We start from the raw sequence: 20,239 nt of genomic DNA, 5'->3' as shown, positions 1-20,239 counted from the left end.
GTGATTGAAGGGATGTTCATGCTTCCTCTTCTTTCTCTCTCTTTTCTTGTGGTTTTCCCGTGGTTTTTTCAAGGTTTCCCCTTAAGTTGTTCAGACGTGAATCTTTTTTTAGATCAAACATTTGTTCATGTCTCTCATGTTTGAGTTGTAGATTGTATTGACTGTTTTTAGTACTATCTTTTGTACACTCTTATAGTGCTTATTATTTTTGAATAAAATATCTATTTCAAATAAATTTTAAAGTTTTTTTTATTAACAAATGTATACTATGCAAAATAATGTGTTCTTTTGCACTCCGTTCGACTCAATTATACACGTAGCAGTCTAAAACTCTAAATTTCAAAGCTGCTATTATTAGTAGATGCCATATGGTCAAAATAATGTAGTTGTCCTTTTACACCTAGTTTGATTTTACTCCGTATTAAAAACCAGTAAAAAGAAAAATGAAGTTGGCCCCTTTGGCACACTGGGTAGTTACTTTCCCCGCGTAAAAATAAATAAATAAAAATGTACCGAAATGTTGAGTCTTCCTCTACCAGGTCCACTCAGCGCTCCTCCCTCTCAAACATTTAAAACCCCCACAAAGACCAGTCCAACTGACACACCCATCACTCCCCCGAACTCTGCCGCCAAATCACTCTCCACACCCCCACCACCGCCTCAACCGCCTCAACCCAATTCCAGTGCCAACAAACAACCCTACCTCCTCATCCCTCAATTAAAATCAACCCTTCTACTTCATTGCAGCATATCATCAAACACCTAACCACGCAAACAATGGCGTCTTCTCTCTCAAGAAGATTCTCACTCGGCAGCCCGCCGCAACCAGCCTCCACGTCGTCGTCCCCGGATCTGAAGCAGCGAGTCATAACCTGCCTTAACAAGCTCGCGGACCGCGACACTCTGGCGATGGCCACCGCCGAGCTCGACGCCATTGCCAGAAACCTCTCCCACGACTCCTTCGCTACCTTCCTCATCTGCATTCACAACACCGACTCTTCCTCCAAGCCACCCGTCCGCAAGCAGTGCGTTTCTCTCCTCGCTCTACTGTCCAACTCCCACGGCGACGTTCTGGCTCCCTTTTTGTCCAAGATGATCTCCACCATCCAGCGCCGACTCCGCGACCCCGACTCTGCCGTCCGATCCGCTTGCGTCGACGCCGTCGCCGCGATGTCGTCACAGATCACGACGCCGTCGTTTTCTTCGGCGTTTTTAAAGCCGTTGATGGACACGCTGGCGATGGAGCAGGACTCTAATTCTCAGATCGGCTCCGCGCTGTGCCTGGCCGCCGCGATCGACGCCGCGCCCGACCCTGACCCGGTGCAGCTGAAGAGGAGCTTGGCGCGGCTGGGGAAGCTGGCGAAGAGCGAGAGTTTCAAGGCGAAGGCAGCGCTTCTGGTGCTTGTTGGGAGCATTGTCGGCGCCGGCGGCGCGTCAAACCGCGGCGTGTTGGACTGGCTTGTGCCGTGCGTGGTTGAGTTTTTGAGCAGTGAGGACTGGGCCGTGAGGAAGGCCGCGGCTGAGGCGCTTGGGAAGGTGGCCTCGGTGGAGAGAGATTTGACGGCGATGTATAAAGCTTCGTGTTTGAATGTCCTGGAAAGTCGGAGATTTGATAAGGTATATTGTCTTCCCTCCTCCCCAATCGGTTGTTTGGTTGCTGAGAAAGGGTAGGAGAAGAGGAGAAAGTATTGTGACTTCAATCATTTCAGTAATTGTATTTCTTTTTCGAATGTACTTTTTTCCAGATTTTTATTAATTTCATTCTTTAACAGGTGAAGGTAGTCCGGGAGACTATGAACCATACGTTGGACTTGTGGAAGGTTCTTATTGCAGGAGATTCCGAGGAGATTTCTGGTCCAATTCAATCCAGATCTTCAACTGGTAAGGCATTTTCTTTGTTTGAGAAACATCGAGTTATAAACGACAGAGATGCCTGCAAGTTCATTACTTGTTCATAAATTTGGTCAAACAGTTTTATCACATGAGAAAGCAAACAAAAGGGAAAATGTGATTTGTTTCCAATGAATCTGAATTCTAAAGCTATTGTTTTAGTTATGAAATTATTTCCGTATGGTGTTAATTTGTCCAATTTCAGTAAGTCCTGTTGTGCTCTTCATTCTGCTATTACCTTTGAAGTTAAACACCTTTTGAACCTGTCTAATGTCATCTAATCTTCTGTCTGCATCTCTTCTGTTTTCTTTTTGGACTTTTTCCCATGGGGCCAGATAATGGGTTTGGTGGATGCTTTCCTCCCATATCCAAAAGTTCCGATGATTCCAGTTTTAGGACCCCTCAACCAAAGAAAACAGTCCCCACCACAAACAGGTCCCCTCCATCCGATGGTTCTTTGGTGACCACAGCCAAAAAAGGAAATGAGAGAAAATCAGAAACATCCTTGTTCTCTAAGCAGGACCACAAGAAACCCTCTGATTGGAAAATTGAAATCGCAATGCCAAACTCTCCCTCTTCAAAGCTGGTCCGTAAGGATGGTATTCTAAGGAGTGACTCTGGAGATCCGGAAGCAGGAAAGAATGAGCACATTGGAAATAACATGCCAGAAACTAAACGTGTTCTCTTCAGTAAGATCCATGATGAAAAAGTACACAAATTTGGTGGTTTAAAATCTGGGTCTCGTGTGGTTCCATTTAATGAGGATGAGAACTTTGACTCAGATGTTGTAGTCAGCAATGCTGCAGAAGAAGTTTATGAGAGCCAAAAGGATGCTGAAGATCTCAATTTGATCCGTGAACAACTTATTCAGATTGAAAACCAGCAGTCCAGTCTATTAAACCTTCTCCAGGTATGTTCCTGATACTTGTTTACCTTTTCTCTTAACCAGAAATGTTTGCACCACAGGATTATAGCACAACCTGAGGCATTATAAGTATTTTTCTTTTATTTTTTTGTTCAACTTTATTTTAAGGTGGTGTTATTATTGTTAATTGAAGTTAGTCTGCTTTGATTTACACACTTGAGGCTCTCATAGCTCATTGTTGCTGCTCTCCGCAAAGTTAAAAACTTGATAATGGGAATGAGATAAAACATGCCTACAGGCGTTGTTAGTTGGTCTGACCATTTTTCTCTTAGTCTCTACTTACTGGATTTATTAGTCAATTTTGCCATTTCAAAGTTTTATTCTTGAAAATCATATCCTATTACCTACTTAAGGCATCAGGAGAAGATTTCATTATTCATAGTGATGCACAATTCTTAGAAAGCTTCTGGTCTGCTGACCTAATCCCCTGTTAAAAATGTGTTCAGAGATTTATTGGGAGCTCTCAGAGTGGGTTGAACTCTCTTGAGACACGTGTACATGGCCTTGAGATGGCACTGGATGAAATATCATATGATTTGGCCATAACAAGTGGAAGGATTCCAAACACTGAATCTGCAGAAAACACATGCTGCAAGCTTCCCGGTGCAGAATTCTTGAGTTCCAAGTTCTGGCGTAGAACTGATGGGCGATGTTCTACTGCAAGGCTCTCTTCTGGAACCATCCCCTCACTCAATGCTATTCCTAACATACCTAATAGAGATAACAGTGCTGAATCATGTGCGTTTGACAGTGAAAGATTTCAGCACCAAAGTAGGGGTGCGTTTACCGTTAACTCAGTGGCAGAAATTCATGATGCCCAAAGGTTGAATACAAGGCACTATCCAGACAAAACACCAAAGACCATAGTCCGAGATGCTGAGAGGGTTCAAGCTTGCAATGCCAGTCGGCTTGGGATTTCACCAGTTACGTCTATAGCATCAAGGAACCCGAGTAGAAGGTAAGGATAACTGATATCAAAACGTAGCAATGTATTTTGTACTGCTAATTCTGTTGTTTCATTAAATTTCTTGTCTGCCTATTAACACAATGCTGGATCCACTTTTTGTTGCATTTATACTTAGCAGTAGTTTTTCTCAAAATAATTCCTATGCAGAACTTCTTAGTGGATCTTCTGCAACAATGTATTGAATATGTTTTTGCATTGAAATTATAATTGTTGGCACAAGATCACCACTGTTAATAGAATTTTGTGAATCTGATTAAATATCACTTTAGCTATCACAGTTTCACTGCTTTGGTAACATTTTCCTGATTGGCTCTGAAATTAGAACATTTTCTGTTAACAAAACACCCAGTGCCAAGACATTGCGAAGTTTTCAATTGTGGGTTGTCGAGTATGTATGCAAAACTTCAACAATCTTATTAGGATTTTAGACCCTCCAAAAATTTGAGTGCAATATTTATTTTGTTTCCGTTAGATTAAGGTTGCCGTTCCACACAAATTGGTTAGTGGAGCTGTCATCATATCATATACAACGCAGCTTCTCACTGAAGTTCTGATTGCAATGATCTTGAGTAGTTGAATCGTAAATCAACTTCCCACTATGTTGGAAACTCTGATTGCTTGATTTTTTGCTTTTCTGTGTTATGTTTTTTTCCTTGAACATTTTCTCCCTATAGCATATAATTCTGTACTTTGCACGCTATCCTCAATGATATGATTTAAAAGCGACTGTGTCTTTTTGTTTCTCAGATCATCCGCCTAAGATAGAAGAATCATAGAATTGTTTGAAGTGGAAAATGTTTGATGATTGATGGATCTATTTCTTAGTAGAGAGAGACAAGCATCATGGGGCATGGAAAGACCTGAAGACATTAAATTGAATGCCGATCAAGTGTTCATATATGTAGGTGGGCATAATTTATGAAATTTCTAATTCAATGTGGCATATTGATGCACAGGAGGATAGTGGGAGCAAAGGGGGCTCCATTTATAATTACACGTGCCCTCGTCGTCGTTGTCGTCGTCCTTTTCCTCCTAAAAGCAGCTTTCAGATTTAATTGCAATAGACCAGAGTAGAGTCTTCGTAGCATGTGTTATATTTATTACTTACCTGCACCAATTGCCGGTAAAGGGAGGGAAACTAAATCTGTACAAACTCATCTGTTCTTGGATTGTTGTTACTCTACTTGCTGTATATATATGATGAGATCAGTAAATGAGTTTTCTTATTTCTGCAAATATAAACGCGTCCGTAGACTGTCTGGTTCGTACAATACACATATTAGAACGTGGGCTGCTATATTAAAAACTAAGCATGCCACACCGACATGGTGGTTTTTCAGCAACAATTTGTTTGTAGCAAGCGACAACTCTCTGTAACTCATGTCGTTGTACAGCTGGCTTTAGCTTCAAGCGATCCCAAGTGCCATCACCATCTAAATAATTCCATAACTAAACCCTAAACCCTGAACTTAGTTTAAGAGTCTAAATAACCATAACAATTTATGGCTGTCAACATTAATCTAATTTCCCGCCCATTCCACCACTAAACAAGAAAAATCATTTCGGCTTAAAAACAACGCAAACTGTTAAAATCCAAACAAAGCCATACATTATTAAATATATGCTCTCGCCTAGGAAATGGCCCGAATTGGCACCAGGTTGGGCCGGACGGAAAACAAACTCTAAAACTGATGTTCTTGGGCTCCCTTTTTCTACAAGCTGGAGCCGGCAAATGCAAGTTTAAAAAAATAAAAAATCGAATGGGTAGTCTAAATTACTCTAATAAATTACTTTAATCTATGAAAGGAGGATTGAACTCAAGTGCAAAGTAGCGCCATTGGCTGGTGGAGCCGCTTTAAGGCTAAGGGTAGCCTTAGTCCCCCCAATTTTCTAAATTCCTATCTATATTTACATGTTGTCTTGGATAAATAGTAAGAGGAAGCTTGTTTATATGGCCCCCTTCCAACAAATTTGTACATAAAGAACGGAAAATTATTTAGCTTTAATACGTAAGTTTTAATTACATATGCATTTTTTAAATTAATATTTACAATTCTAGCTTCGCCCTCAACACATTACTTGCCAATTAGCCTAACTTTATCTGCGTGCAAATGCAAAAGTTATAAAGTAGGCTAATGTGCACCCAGCCCAAGGGTATCATGGAAAACTTCGAATTTTGTTCGGATGCTGCACTTTGTCAAAAGTTGAGTGCATTTAGAAAACCCCTTTTATCTTTAGGTCAGAAAATGACCTAATTCTCGGGGACAACAAGTTTGGGCTGTGGAGATGGCAGGCAGGATAGAAACTTGGCCATTTTCGACCTGCAACTTGGAAAGGCTCCATTTGGGGCTGGACCATGCCAGACAGGCTTATCAGTTTACAATATTCCCTTGTCCTCCTATCCTAACTTATAAATTATAATAATGTACTAATATTCTAATCTTTTGATATTAATTTAAGAACTAGTGGACCGAATTTGACATATATAATTTCCCCTTCAACTGGACTTATGCAGACCAATAACGGTAGTGGTATATGATGTCAATGACCTAAATACTTTCCAACACTTTCTGAATTTTAATTAATAAGAGCAAGACTTGTTCTTGGTGTTCCTAAAGAATATGCTCAAACGCCAAATGTATTCATTTCTGTCATTACAGTCTTTCCCATAAACTTACTATACGAGAAAAATACTATAATTTTCTGTTGTTTTCTAAACTGTCTTAGTCTGTCAATATTCAATGTATCTTTAAAAAAAAAATGCGAGTTATAGTCTAAATTATAAGAGAATGATGAAAATTTCTCACACACACTGTTAAGGTGTCATCAGAGTTTAAACATGACCACTGATATGCAAGACAATACTCTTTTCCATTGGGTTAGGCCCCGTTGGTATATTCAATGTATCAAAAGGGATTGCCTTTTTCTACCTCTTGATTCTTATTTCTTGAATGCTAATCATAATTCAAAAGAAAGAAATAGAGAAAGCTGAGAATATGGAGTTCCACCTTGAATATTATTAATATCCCTCTGAATTATCATAAATTTCAACCAGGCATATGTCATCTTTTACTTTATAAATGCTTTTATTCACTGGCCTCTCTGATTACTATGTTGAATTAGACTACAAACCCTTCAAAATCAAGCTTTAAAATGGACGAACCATAATTTTATTACCCAAATTCAAAGCTACGCCAACATTATTCTTTTTATTTATTTGTATATTTATCAGTTTTTCTTTTCTTGTCAACTTCTTTCGGGCAAGAAAACATGTACCCAATAACGCATTTTCCGGTCACTGTCCGTTGCTCTGCTAATTACCACGAGTGCTTCAAGGCTCTTCAATTACCAACGGTTTTTCTTTTCTTTTCTTTTCTTTTCTTAGGAAAAAAAAAAGAAAAAGAAAAAAGAAAAAAGAAACCCATTGGAAAATGGTGACTTGTTGACTCATTCATTTTGCAGAGAATATATATCTTTCCGAGTATGCAAGAAATGAATCACAACGATAGAGAGAGGTGGTTCGCATTACCGTGGGAAGCACATGTTGAAACATGGGAAATTATGCACCTTAATTCGTGCTTTACACGGTATCCTTATAAGTCCTAAAACCCAACCCTTTTGCCAGCTAATAGCTAATAGGACCCCCCTTCTTGACCAAAAAACCAAAACAAGAAAGAAGAAGAAAAGAAAAAGCTTCATGCTCTTGTGGAATGAATGTCTACCAATACCAGCTCATTAGACAACACATGGATGCCCAATTGTCAATGTGGAAACAACTCCTACTTGCAATTTGCTATAAACTAATTTTTTCTTTGAGTAAATATTAAAATGCATGAAGCATATATCAGTGAAAGTTTTGAGATTGTATATGTCATATCTGGTTTTGGACATTAAAGAGGCAACTTTACAAAGTGTAAGACAACGAGAAATTAGCATATGTGAGTGAGATCAAATTAGGGCAGTGCGGACACATGAACTACAAATATCTTGTAAATGATTTTAATTGATTGAACTACAAACATCTTGCAAATTCGCTTTATAATAAGATAGTTTAGAATATAACTTTCCCAAACAAAACAAAAAAGACTAGAAATTAAAGCAACACAAACACTAAAGTTCACAAATGTCTTTCATTAAATAAAACGTCTCATGATTTCCAAATCACACTTTAAATCTGAAATTGTATTGTTAAAAGACAGACGGTATCCTAAAGCTATGCAATACACGTTTTATTTTGTTGAACTTCTGTGAAATACCTTCACCTTAACAGGAGCATTCGTAGAAGAATCATTGGACTTTCAAGCAATAAACCACTGGCCGCTAAAGCAGAGGAATAAATGGGTCAGCGACATGTGAATGAAACTTATGGTTGTCACCATTGAAGAATAAAAATAAGATCAAACAAAATTTATGACCAAGGGCACCTTATCTTGCCGTATTTTTATATTTTGTACACCGGTAATGACATAATCAAATTACAAATTATGTGAGGTGGGTGTTGTGTCAATTTTCATTGACTAATCAAATTAAGTCGCATTCGGATCATTTGACAGAAGAATTTAAAAGTAATTTTTACGTTAATAAAAATTTAAACATGTTTCTAATATAGCTATCACTATGACTACTTATGACTATTTTTCTAATCAATGTTTTTGATATTGGAATTGTAGTTTTAGTTGATGAAGAGTGCATAAAGTGAATAGGCTCGCAATCAAGCATTCATGTGTATGGAAAAGGGAGAGCAGAGCAGTAACGACAATTAACAACAAAAGTGTAAAAAACAGGTGTAGTTTCTGAGCAACCTCCTCCGCTAAATCATGTATGGTGTCTTTTAGTTCAAGCCTTATTATACAAATAATATGCTCAGAAAAATGAAGCCCCGAAAAAAGCGTCCACCTCAAATCCCAATTATTTCGGTCGGTCAGCCAATTTTATTCTCTTCTTCTTGGCTCAACAGTCACATCCCAATTCAGCAAAAACACTTTAACTAATAATCAAGACTGATTAGCATTAACTAATCACCGGTTAATCTCCACCACCACCCTCTGCCCCAGTCAACACTTCTTTCTTCTTCTTCACCACCCCCCACCAGCAGCCCCCCTTTATAGACTCTCTCTCTCTCTCTTCCTCAAATGGTCGGAGACGCCAGACCCATTTCTCAAAACCCCGAAAGTTTTCTACTTTCATAAAAACCCACTTGTCGGCAGCCGCAGCAGATCTATTCAAAACCCACCCCAATCCCCTACCCCTTCTAATTATTCTCAGAAAAACTCCCACTTTTTTGGGTTTTTTTCTTTCCATTTTTGGCAACAAATGTCAGGTATGGACTCATCAGAGCAACGCCGCAAGCGGAAGCGCATGCTTCGGTCCTACTCACAAGCAAAGTACTACTTGTCCCTGAGAAGGCCTCTCATTCTCTGCTTCTCCTTCTTCATCTTCCTCTTGCTCCTGTCCTCCGAACGCTTCCGTCCGGCGTCGTTTCGGCCCGTCCTCACCGCCTCCACCACCACGCTCTCCCTCCTATCCTCCACCGCAAGCAATTCGATTCTCGAGTCTTTCACTAACAGAAACAGCAACAGCAACACCAGAGACTCGACCCCTCTTCGAGTTCAAGATCGAGTCTTGTTTCCCGATCACGTTCTTCTCATTGTGCCCAATAGGTTTCGCCAAAACGACCAATTGGAGTGCGTTTACCATAGATTATCCAACGGTTCAGATGAGCTTCTTCAAGATGGAGAAAAGAATCCGCACCTGGATTTTGCTATTCGACCGGTTTTGTCCACCGACGTCTACGACGAGCTCCGTTCCATAGCAAGGTGTCCGCTGCCGTCGAATAATTACTCGGAGGCCGTCGATTTGCGGAGGCGTGGCGGTGGTTACGATTGGACTGCTGGGATTAACGGGACGGCTTATCCTTGGGACAGAGTAGTTTACGAGGCGGTTATTGATGGAGACACGGCGGTTGTGTTCGTTAAGGGGTTGAACCTCAGGCCCCACAGGAAATCGGATCCGACCCGACTCACTTGCCATTTCGGGTTGGGCAACAATGGCAATTGGGAAAAAGACCAGGGTTTTGTGCTCACCACTGAAGCTGTCACGGCCGCTCAGGAAGTTGTCCGGTGCTTGCTGCCCCGGACTATCCGAAACAACCCGGATAAGACCCATGGAGTTCGGGTCACGATTGGTTACAACACTGGCAGGGCCAGAGCTCCAGTTCATGTCACTCTGCCTTCTGTAGCCACAATTTACAGTTCTAAATCCACTGTGAGAAACGAAAATCAGAAGAAGAAGAAGCACGAGCTTTGTGCTTGCACCATGTTGTGGAACCAAGCACCAGCGCTAAAAGAGTGGGTTATGTACCATGCTTGGCTTGGAGTTGAGCGCTGGTTCATTTACGACAACAACAGTGACGACGGGATTGAAGATGTGGTTCAGGAGCTTGAGTTGCAGGCCTACAATGTCAGCAGGCAGAGCTGGCCATGGATCAAAACCCAAGAAGCAGGCTTTTCGCGTTGTGCTTTGAGAGCGAGAGACGAGTGCCATTGGGTTGGCTTCTTTGATGTCGATGAGTTCTTCTACTTCCCTAGGGCGTTTCGGCACCACAGAGGAGACGGTGTTCCTGGTGAAAACTCGCTTCGAAACCTCGTTTCGAATTATTCCTATTCGCCGACGATTGGGGAGATCAGAACAGATTGCCATAGCTTTGGGCCATCTGGGCTGAGCTCACATCCATCGCAGGGTGTCACTGTTGGGTACACTTGCAGGCTGCAAAGCCCTGAGAGGCACAAGTCTATAGTAAGGGCAGATTTGCTTGATGTTACTCTGCTCAATGTGGTTCACCATTTTAGGCTGAGACAAGGTTTCAGGCACCTGAATGTGCCTGAAAATGTTGCTGTCATAAACCATTACAAATACCAGGTTTGGGAGACTTTCAGGGCCAAGTTTTTCAGAAGGGTAGCAACCTATGTTGTTGATTGGCAGGAGGATCAAAACCAGGGGTCAAAAGATAGGGCACCTGGTCTAGGAACTGAGGCCATTGAGCCACCCAATTGGCGGTTGAGGTTCTGCGAGGTTTGGGACACTGGCCTTAAAGACTATGTTTTGGGTTACTTTGCTGATCCTGCAACTGGGTCACTGCCATGGGAGAAGTCTCTTCTGTGACGAATACAAAGTGCAGAGCTGGGTGCTTTCAGATTGACGCCCGTGTATAACAGAGAGTAAATCACACACAGAACAGAAGCCATTCTTTTCATTGTAATTTTTTCCTTTTTTGTATCTGATTATTCTTTTTCTTTTTTTCATACACATGCAATGAATTAATTACAGACTTCTTACACGGTGTAAATTTTGTGACAATATGAAATGAAATTTTCCCTTGCTTGTATAATGAATACAAATTCATTTTCTTAATTAAAATAAATGAATTATGCATTCTTTTCTCCCCTTTTTCTGGGTGTCATTTTAGTCATCATGCTCTTGATGTGATTTAAGGAAATCAAATTGGAGGTAACATTAAGTACGTTCAGTGATAACCAAATGAACCGAAGTTCATTAAAGAGGGAAAAAAGAACGTTGGAAATTTGGAATGACCAAATGATTTTAGGGACGATAATTAATGGTAAAGCGATTATTCAATAATTTACATCACAAATAACACATTGATTAGGAAGACAGGCTTTGCAGCGAACATGATCGATGCAACGCATGCGAATTTGTTCTTTACGTCTAATCTATTTCTATTGAAGCTAAGGTGGTAAAACCGCAATCAAAGCACAACTTGGCTCATTCAACATTCTTCTTACTAAAGAAATTGAACAAAATTACGTGCATTTACAATCAAAATGTGGTGCTTGAGTATTTTAAGAATTAGAATATCCGAATACCAATGCTTCCCTTAGTATAGAATTCCCAGTAAGCAGCTCTGAAGAATCCGTTTTATGCGCATGATCCATGATATTTAACTGACTGATAGTACAAGAAACATATTATGTGCATACATTACATATCTAAGGACAACAGTGCTATCAATCGGGTATTGCAGCAGAATTTCCTGGCACCAGAATATGATCGCAATAATCGCCATTCTTCGTTCTCTGTTATGATAAATCTGTTGCTTGAGAATCCTGAGAATGAAAATAAACACCTTATAAATTAGATAGAAGAGAGATATTTTATATATATATTCTCCATGCTCAAATTGAAAACTTGACTGCAAATATGTCACATAATCCTTTTTTCCCATGCAAATGTAATAATTTGAAATGATTTTACGCTGTGTGATGCAGTCAGTACAAATCAGAAATGAGAAAGTACCTGGCTTAAGGCCACAGCCATTGCATGAAGGGATAATATCAACAAGCTTCATAGTTTAATTACTTGAAAACTGGATCTTGCACAACTAATGGGGGGTTATCCACATATTTTGCTAGAGTAGAATCCAGCTTCTCTCCAATTAATGAAATCCATGCCTGTAAACATTTCAATTTTTAGTGCAACTACATGAAAAATAGATAAATGCATATAACAATAAATAAACAGACTGCTTAATTAATTGACTATGTCAACGAGTTTGATCAACCGGCCACAAGTTAGATACTTTCATTTTGAAGAATATAGGTTTACTGATATATACACTATCAAAAGCACATAACAAGAAAGAAATATGAAGGAATATGATCCTTGTATGCAAAAGCCCTTTGTCTAACTGTGTCAAACCAATTGATTGAAACTCACACACAATTGCACTCTCTTAATGTATAGATGACAGTTACAAGTAATTTTTTTTTTTTTTTTTTTTCAGAGTTCAATATTTTCAAAGTCGAAAAGGACACACCTGATCTGCAGATGTGAATCCTCTAACCGTGTCACCACCAATTATTGTGATCCCTTTGTCTCCAAGTGGCTGCAATATTACTGCCTGGAAAAGTTGGGAATCGTGTTATCCATCGTTAAAAGCAGATATACAAGGTGAGTTCTAATGCACATAATTGAAGAAACTAAGAAAGATGTATCTTTAAGCTGGCTGTGCACATCAAGTTACTGTTTAGGTTGTGTATTCTTGATGAACGAATCACTGGATGAACAAACATATTTACTTGAACAGATACACATAATTGGGGGAAAAAAAAATAAAAATAAATCTAAGAAGAAAACTGAACCTGTGTATTTGAAGGCAGAAATGGCAGCTCAGATTTCCCAGGATAAAGATATAGGTTTGCCAAATAGCTCTCTGAAAAAAGGTGGTCTCAAGATTATCGTTGGTGGAAGTCTAGTTCAGATGTGACATGGTAAAATAGTTGAAAAACTTCAACAGACTATATGCAGAGTCCTTGGCAAGTACTTACGAATTCCTGATTTCATAACACCTCGATAGAGTGATCCTTGCATCAGTTTATCAGCATCCACAGACACAGCCTTGCCATCACCATTAGAAGATTCTGCTGCAAAACCAATCTGAAGGATACATCTGCCATCATAAACTATAACAAGAGACCTGCAGCACGTCACATCTGACAAAGATTCCCACGCCCTGAGAACAAGCAACAATTAACCAGCCATGCTCACATATTAAACAAGTAGTGATTTCGTAATCTTCTAATCCCTACAAACTAGGTATGATTGTATTGCAAAACAGAATGTAATGCTACAGATACAGAATGAAAATACAGGAATTTCGTGCCACTACGTAAAGGGTACACATTGCTTAGAAATCACAATTTGAACAAACATTGATACATAACATGTGTAATGTGTTACCACAATAACTCAGAAAGCTGAGTGTTTGGGAGATTAGAATGAATTCTCTCGCATTCGATCCCTTCGGGATTCACCTGAATCAAATAATAAAATACTTAAGCAATTAAGTCATTAAAAAAAAAAAATTACAACGATCTCAATTTCTCACCTTAGATATAGATTTTGGTCTGATTGACAGCCATACCAGACCTGCTAGTATGTTGGTCACAGCCAATCCCAACGTCAACAAATCAGCTCTAGACTGTGAACTACAAGTTAAACATAATTTCATACAAATATTTAGGCTCACAAATCACAAATTCACAATGCCTAATTACCAACTGAAACAGTAATTTTCGAAATGCTGAAAATGATACTAAAACGCAGAAATTAAGCGGAGAGTATTGCGTTGCGTGGTTACCTGCTGGCGTCAGCGACCAGAGCGATGTCCGAAACGGTGCGGTTGAAGAGGACGGCCAAGAGGGAGGCGCTTCCCGCGTAAATCGGCAAGCTCCGGACGGCGTCGTCGTTGTTGGAGACCCAATCGGCCACCCAATTTCTCTGTGGCTTGGGGCCTCTGTAACGACTATCTGAATTCAAAGCCCTAATGGGGCGCGGGAAAGTGAGGCCAAGACTTCGTCTGAGAGGGCGTTTTGGGGTCCATGGAATTGGACTACGGAGAAGGCTTCCCGCTTCCATCGAAAACTGTAGAATAGGTGACAGGGCCGTTGATATTTTTGATCATTTGCTTGGGATTGGATACGGTCAGTCGTTTCGTTCAATTTGTTGCTTTGTGCATCCAACGGCTAAAGACAAGTCTGATGTTGAAGGCAATGCATGGGAGAAGTTTTGGACTTGCCGACTTGATTTCAAACGTCACCTCGTATGGTTTCAAGAAAAAGGCTCTAAGCCTTCTCACGAAATATTTTGGGCCTGAGGCCCTTAATTCAATCCTAAGGCTCGTTGGCCCATTGGTTGTAGGCATTTTTACCGGACTAAGCGACGAAAATATTTCTTACGAAGAAGGTTAAAAAACCAACTAGCTAGCACATAGCCTAGTGTTATTTTTTATAAATGGTTAATCGTTTTATTAGTCACTGAACTTAGATCCGATTTATATTTAAGTCCCTCAATTTCCAAAATCGTTCCCGTGGTCCTTTAATTTCACTTTCGTTAGGACAAATGATTTAGCCGTCAATTTTGTTAACTTTTCCTATTAAATCCAGTTGACCACTCATCTTATGTATGTTACGCTATTTAGATGTAGAAAGTTGTGGAAGAGACTATGGGATTGCATTATTACTCGTGCTTATAGAGAGACCAATTGTGCTGCTGATTTTTGAGCTAAGTTGGGGCACCAGAAGGATTTGGGCTACCATGATTTTTCTGCTCCTGCTGATCAGATGATGAGAATTCTTGATGAAGATAAGAGTGACGTTTTAAGGCATAAATTTTTTTATGTTTAGTGTTGTTTTGGGAATTAAAAAAAATGAAATGAAGTGAATAGGCTTCATTAAATAGATATATGTGAGTTAAGTTAGTTGGTTAAGACAGTATACCCATTTCTTTGCGTCCGAGTTCAATCCCTCTCCAATGTATATAGTTTTGTTAAAAAAGAAATTAAAAAAGAATGCTTCATCAGATAAAAGACAGCCCAAAAAGACTACTCACGATAACTAGGATATCTCCTCATTACCATTACCACCTCTTCATTTTACTGTTTCGACCAAAAAAGAAAGAAAGAAAAAACTCTTCATTTTACAGATGCCATCTCTCTATCCATCAATGCATGATGCCCTAGTTGTCATCTTGCAGCTTGGATGTAGTGTATATGCTGGAGGCATATAATTGGCCTATTATATATCCTCATAAATGCAAATTCAGAGCCATAGACACTCCAAGTGGATCAAAGTTTTTGGTCAAGTTTAAATACCAGAGGTCGGTTCCGGGGACATAAGAAGAAGACGACAAAAGACATGGTCCTATAATCAACTCTGTTTATATCTTTGTAGGGTCTACATCCTACATGTTGTTGCAGGCTGCCGGGTATCAACCCTATCTATTAGTACTACACTTGAATGAACGGCAATGATTCCAATGATGCATGTAATAACATATTTGATGAGGAATTTTAAGGCTGAGTTAGAATGAAATTTGTACGTTTTGAGTTCATAAAATGATGGTGGCTGCTTAAGTGAGGGGAATTAACATCTTAATTATTTGAGCTACAAGTCTTTTTGCAACTGGTTTCTTCCGATTACACGAATAAAAAATGCAATTACAAATAAAAAAGAAGCGTTGTTTGACCGGTGATCCAATCTTGTTTTTGGTCAAACTAATAGATCGCTGCCGTTGATTGGTTGGAGTGGCTTGTTGTTAACCAATATCAAGACATATTGTCCCAATCCTCTCTGAGATGGACGATACCAAACGCACCAATCAATTTGATTGAATGGCCAGTGAAGGTCAGAAACTTATCCCAACGTGGACATGAGATGCACCTCGTCTTTGCGTGATAATGACCATTGCTTGGCTTTACCCTACAGCCTACGACGGTACGAATATATCATACTTTGCTCTGAGGAAAACCTACCCTAACTAAGGTATTTTTTTGGACCCTAACTAAGGTTGTTCCGTGTTGAATATGTTATTGTACTAGTACTTCAAGTTAATCACACGTATCACGTTTTCAAAGTCCTTTAAATTTCGTCCCCTTTTCCTCCCCACCATAAAGCGGGGATTATCTATAGGATGGGCTAAATAAATCCGAGAGTCGTGGAGATATTATAGCTGCATGTTTCTTGCCTAGTGCTTTGCTATGCTTCTCAATGTTGGAACCTCCAATATTATTTCTGCCTATTTTTATTCCATCATGTGATATACGTGAGAATAAAAGATTTGTCATGTGAAAAGCAGATATTTTATATGTCAACAACGTATATGGAGTCAACAGATTGGACGGTAGAAAACTCTTTTAAGTAATAGTTACGTATCTTCATTCTTCTTTCATGATGGTTTGAATTGTGTACCTCTCTCCTCGGATTATGATAAACTCATTTTGAATAATTTTATAACCCTACCATTATAGCCAGTACTTATTTTCCAAACTGGATATGATTTTATAACTCTACTGATTTCGTAGTAAATCGCATATATATAGTCTTTTTCTATGATTTAATAATTGAGGCTAAACTTATAAAACATTAGATTAGCCAAATAATTAAATGTAGTTTGTAGTTTAGGGGAAACTGAATAATTAAAGAGGAAGACGAAGGCAGGACAATGTGAAAGTAACGTTAGCCGCCACGATGGTGTACCGGATTTTGGCATTACCTGCATGGGAAGTCACTGCATAAAATTTGCAGAAGAAAACAAAGGGTTTTTGGACACAACCTCAATGTCAATAGTAAGAAGAAAAATTAAAGGATCAAATGAACCAATAAGTGAGGACCACGTGCTTCCAAAGAGCGCCTATAAACTGACATGACCCCTCTTCTGCTTTACAACACAGCCCAATAGCTCACAGTCGCAGCCCCCTGTTTTCTACACTACCACTTATGTGGCTTCACCTCATTGGCTTTGAGAGTTTATGGTGGACAAACTTTGTCACTTTACAAGTCTCCCTCAAGGATACGCGAAACATTTGTGTGAAACGGAATAAAATTGTTTCATTAAGAACACGAGAAATACTTGTGTGAAACTTGAATAGTAATGTTTTATTATCTTAGCTAATCATGATAAATTTATTATGTGACATTTTATAATTATTCGAAAATATGCTATTCTCATTTCACACACATTTTTCTGCACGAACGCACCAAGCTGGGAAAAAGGTAGGAAGACAGAAATAAAGAGAAAAGAAAAGGAGCGAGGAAAGTAAAAAGGCATCAATCCACCACGAAAGGCAAAGGGATGCATAGAGCCACAAAGAAAGGTAGAGGTAAAGAGAGAGGGTGTGTGTAGTTGATGGGTGGGGCCCAATCTTTACTCATCCACAACCACATCCTCCACCACCACAAAGAGACTAGACTATGTACTTCCAGCCAATCAGCGAAATGTATTTAATTAACGTGAAGCAATTGAGACAACGATATTTTTCTAAAAGAGCCAGCGAATATGCCCAGTTGACGGTGCACAGAATACTTTGCTCCTCCACCATCGCTTTTTCTATTATATATATTTTTTCATCCCCAATGATTTTAATACAAAAAAATAATCTGTACCATAGTCTTCATTAACAATAATGCCTTCTTGTGGGAAGGATAAAATTAGGGTTACACCTAAATTATAATAAGAAGACCACATGATTAAGGGAAATAAATAATTAAGGAAAAATCCCTACCAAACCCTCCAAATAACTAGAGACAGTGTGATCCGCTATATGATAAATAAACGGTAGGGATAATTTTTTAAATTTTATCCTATGGATGGCGCACAGGATAAAGCTCATCCAGAAAACACCTGGCCCATTGTATTAGGACATTACTATGACACAGAGGCTTGGTTGTATCGACATTGTCTACCCATATTCAACGGCCCTGATTCACGATTTAAAGAAGCTATTAAGCATGCGAGCTACGGATACATTAATGCGATGCTACTGAGAAGCACTGTAACATTTCTTGGAGTTCCCCGGTCCATGTTGTTACAGATGGAATAAACACAAGGGAGCACAAAGAAACCCCAAAATAGTATACGGGCTTATTATTTTGCAGCTGCAACTGCAACTATATATGAGCCAACGCAGACCTCTTTTTTCTCTTTCATTAGACAAACCAATTTCCTACCTTTTTCCCTCATAACCTTTCTTTCTTTCTTGCATGACTTTTTAAATTTCTCTTAAATTAGTTTTAGCCGTCGTCGTCTCTCCAGAAGCAGAACACCAACAACAACGTGTGAGTGAGTACGACGTCGTAGAAGGAGATCATGTCGCGCACGTGCTCTCAGTGTGGGAACAACGGCCATAACTCGCGCACATGTACGGAAGCCAGCGGCGGAAGTGGTGGCGCCGCCTCGGCTGAAAACGGCATCATGCTATTCGGCGTGAGAGTCACGGAGGGAAACGCGTTCAGGAAGAGCGCCAGCATGAACAATATCTCCCAGTATGAGCAGAACCTGCAGGCCGACTCAAACGGCGACGCCGGCTACGCCTCAGACGACGTCGTACACGCCTCTGGCCACCGCCGAGAGCGCAAGAGAGGTATTGCCTTTGTTTTATTCTGATCTGGGGGTTTATACTGATTACTTTTTTTTTATTTTGATTAATTTGTTAATCATTTTAAGTTTTGTTTTGGTTTAAGGTGTTGCGTGGACGGAGGAGGAGCACAGGCTGTTCTTGTTGGGTTTGCAGAAGGTGGGGAAAGGAGATTGAAGGGGGATTTCTAGAAACTTCGTGAAGACTCGGACGCCGACTCAGGTGGCGAGTCATGCTCAGAAGTACTTCCTCAGGCGTAACAACCACAACCGAAGACGCCGCAGATCTAGTCTCTTCGACATCACCACTGATGCCCCCGTATGTACTTTCATTATTTTTAATTAATTAAGGGAATCACTAATTAATATTTCCAGCATCTCAGTTCATGCCTTGATGCTTCGAGTATTATTTGTCTTTTGTGCGTTAATTAATTCTTCATTTTACTTTTGCAAAGAAATAAATGTTAATGATAGGAATAGTTTTTTTTTTTGGTCAAACTGTGCGGTACGGAATCAGAGTCGGTGGTCGAGCAGCGGACAATATATCACTGTCTAGCTAGCAACACAAATTTGACACGAGAAGAATATTTTTACACATCTCGTTGTTATTCATGAGTTTGTATGTTAAATGTGTACGTATTTTAAATGGTTGCAGTTGATGAATTCATTGATGGATGAAGACATAGGCCAGCAGAAGCACCAAGAAACAGCAACCGCGTTGCCCTACCCACAACAGCCACAGGCACAAATGAATTTGGGTCGCCACATTCTTGGAGGGTTTCCAGTTTCGACTTTTCCGATGGCGCTGTCTCCGGGGGTCCTGCCGGTCTCTGGCGAAACATCATCAGTGGACAATCTGACGTCATCAATAGGACCAAATTTGAATTTACAGAGCGAAGTGCTGCAGCAGGCAAAAGGAGCACCAACGACGTTGTCGGCTAAGCTCATCCGTCCGATTCCACTTCATCCGGTGCCCCCTTCCCCCATCTTCCAAAATGGCCGGTCATAATTTGAATAACAAGTACACGCCGCCACCCACAAGGGATCCATCGCCTTTGTCGCTGAAGCTCGCAACTACGTCGTCGTCCGAGGAGCAGTCACCTAATACGGCGTCGTCTCACTCGTCTGCGTTTCAAGGCATGTCCAGTGGCTCAGATAGCATCATCAGCGTGGCTTAATTAAGTAATGAACAAGTTGATGCGGATGTATGTCTTACGTGTGTGTATATATATATATATATATATATATATATATATATATATATATATATACGGCCGGCTCTAGCAAGCTAGCAGCATGATGGGAAATGAAGATTAATCATTGGTGGGCCTAAATCCTAATTAATTAGATCGATAAGATAAAAGTGGATTTGGATGGAGTAATTAGAGTAGTCTAAAAGGGGGTTAGGTTTATGTAGCTAGGTGATTTAGGTGATTAATTTCTTTTTTTTGTACAGGGATCGGGTTGGGTTTAATTTAGAAAGAGTTATATTATTATTAGGACAAGATGGGATGTCGATCTCAGACTTA

The 20,239-nt window shown here is 39.9% G+C and overlaps 4 protein-coding genes across 4 annotated transcripts; 3 read left to right on the top strand and 1 right to left on the bottom strand.

The window, feature by feature from the left end:
• The first annotated feature begins 565 nt into the window (after positions 1-565).
• LOC103321477 (ARM repeat superfamily protein) lies at positions 566-5,024 on the top strand. The gene is made up of 5 exons (XM_089046180.1): positions 566-1,617; positions 1,773-1,881; positions 2,226-2,800; positions 3,262-3,773; positions 4,530-5,024. Exons 1-5 carry the CDS (start codon positions 778-780, stop codon positions 4,540-4,542), a joined length of 2,049 nt encoding a protein of 682 aa, XP_088902306.1. The 5' UTR covers positions 566-777; the 3' UTR covers positions 4,543-5,024.
• Positions 5,025-8,579: 3,555 nt separating this feature from the next.
• Positions 8,580-11,221, top strand: LOC103321458 (glycosyltransferase family protein (DUF23)). The gene has a single exon (XM_008223264.3). It carries the CDS (start codon positions 9,096-9,098, stop codon positions 10,941-10,943), a length of 1,848 nt encoding a protein of 615 aa, XP_008221486.2. The 5' UTR covers positions 8,580-9,095; the 3' UTR covers positions 10,944-11,221.
• A 328-nt stretch (positions 11,222-11,549) lies between these two features.
• On the bottom strand, positions 11,550-14,281 carry CCB4 (cofactor assembly of complex C). The gene is made up of 8 exons (XM_008223265.3): positions 13,939-14,281; positions 13,687-13,786; positions 13,539-13,612; positions 13,127-13,311; positions 12,941-13,011; positions 12,616-12,699; positions 12,096-12,250; positions 11,550-11,905 (listed from the first exon to the last, which is right to left on the bottom strand). Exons 1-7 carry the CDS (start codon positions 14,214-14,216, stop codon positions 12,155-12,157), a joined length of 888 nt encoding a protein of 295 aa, XP_008221487.2. The 5' UTR covers positions 14,217-14,281; the 3' UTR covers positions 11,550-11,905; positions 12,096-12,154.
• Positions 14,282-18,294: 4,013 nt separating this feature from the next.
• On the top strand, positions 18,295-19,986 carry LOC103321460 (myb-like transcription factor family protein). The gene is given in 4 exon segments (XM_008223266.3): positions 18,295-18,717; positions 18,818-19,029; positions 19,366-19,689; positions 19,691-19,986. Coding segments are annotated over 4 exon segments (1,008 nt in total). The 5' UTR covers positions 18,295-18,443; the 3' UTR covers positions 19,889-19,986.
• The last annotated feature ends 253 nt before the right edge of the window (positions 19,987-20,239 follow it).

This window comes from Prunus mume, linkage group LG2 (genome assembly GCF_029339155.1).
Source record: "Prunus mume cultivar Tortuosa linkage group LG2, ASM2933915v1, whole genome shotgun sequence".
Classification (NCBI taxonomy): Eukaryota; Viridiplantae; Streptophyta; class Magnoliopsida; order Rosales; family Rosaceae; genus Prunus; species Prunus mume.
Note: the sequence above shows the minus strand (reverse complement) of the source record. Positions and strands in the feature narration are given on the sequence as shown.